Raw genomic sequence first — 1,209 nt, forward strand, 5'->3', positions numbered from 1 at the left:
AATTTGGGAACATATTTAAAGACCAAAAAATTTTAGACTAGAAAATGAGAACTCTGAAACAAGAAATAATATCAGAAGGCAGAAGCGAGGAAAGAACTAGAGAAGAAGGGATATTGATAAGACAAATTGAAGAACGAAGAAAATAGGAGGAGATTTTATGGAAGCAAAAGTCAAGAGTGAACTAGCTTAGAGAAGGAGAAAGGAATATGAAATTTTTTCATCAAGCTATGATTTAGTAGCGATAAAAAAATAGAATTTTCTCCATTAAAAATGAAGAGGGACTTCGCATAACCCAGCACGAGGAAATGGAGTAGACTCTAGTTGGTCATTTCAAAGACCCCCTCACAGAATCCCAAATGAATAGAGAAGAATCTATTGGAAGGATATGCAATGAAATTCCGAGTATGATCACCAGAGACCAGAACCTAGCCCTTATGAGAGCTGCAACCCTAGAGGAAGTGGAAGAGAACGTGAAAGGGATGAAGAAGAATAAAGCTCCAGGACTAGACGGATTCACAGTGGAATTCTACCAAGCGGGCTATAAATTCTTGGGGCATGACATTTTGGAGGTGGTAGAAGAGTCGCGAAGAAATCAGAAGGTATGTACTGGTCTAAACTCAACCCTCTTGTCTCTTATTCCTAAAACTGCTAAATCTAAAACTGCCCAGGGTTTTCAACCCATTGGTCTTTGTAATGTAATTTATAAGATTATAGCAACTCTAATGGCCAAATGATTGAAGCCAATTCTATCAAGCGTTATCTCTCTGGAACAGAATGGGTTTGTGGAAGGGAGGCAAATCCTAGATGGCTTGGTAGTATCTCAGGAAGTGGTGCATTCTTTGAAATATAAGAAGGAAGTGGGAATGATGATCAAACTAGATCTCTCAAATTCATATGACCATCTGAACTAGGAATACCTTAAATCAATACTAACAGCATTTGGATTTTGTAGTAGGTGGATAAATTGGGTTTATGATATGATTTCAACACCAAATTTCTCCATTCTTTTGAATGGAATGCCAAATTCAACTTTCAATGCCACAAGAGGGCTGAGACAGGGAGATCCTCTCTCCCCGTTTCTATTCATCATTGCGACAGAAGGACTAGGAAGATACATCAAACAAGAACTGAGAGAAAGGAAAATCAAAGGGCTGAGGTTATGGGGAAACAACCTACCGATTACCCACCAGCAATTTGTAGATGATATTA

General features: G+C 38.4%; 1 protein-coding gene across 1 annotated transcript; it reads left to right on the forward strand.

The window, feature by feature from the left end:
* Positions 1–404: 404 nt before the first annotated feature.
* Positions 405–911, forward strand: LOC149235854 (uncharacterized). Its single transcript, XM_089368689.1, has 2 exons — positions 405–599; positions 774–911. Exons 1-2 carry the CDS (start codon positions 405–407, stop codon positions 909–911), a joined length of 333 nt encoding a protein of 110 aa, XP_089224815.1.
* The last annotated feature ends 298 nt before the right edge of the window (positions 912–1,209 follow it).

This window comes from Pinus tabuliformis, chromosome 8 (genome assembly GCF_031772625.1).
Source record: "Pinus tabuliformis cultivar Carrire ecotype Pingquan chromosome 8, CPIR1, whole genome shotgun sequence".
NCBI classification, from domain to species: Eukaryota; Viridiplantae; Streptophyta; class Pinopsida; order Pinales; family Pinaceae; genus Pinus; species Pinus tabuliformis.

Excerpts from the sequence above, each read along its gene's own strand:
- LOC149235854 (XM_089368689.1), top strand. The coding sequence starts at position 405 with ATGATCACCAGAGACCAGAACCTAGCCCTTATGAGAGCTGCAACCCTA. Across the intron at positions 600-773 it reads AGTCGCGAAGAAATCAGAAG|AATGGGTTTGTGGAAGGGAG; the intron begins GTATGTACTGGT and ends TCTCTGGAACAG.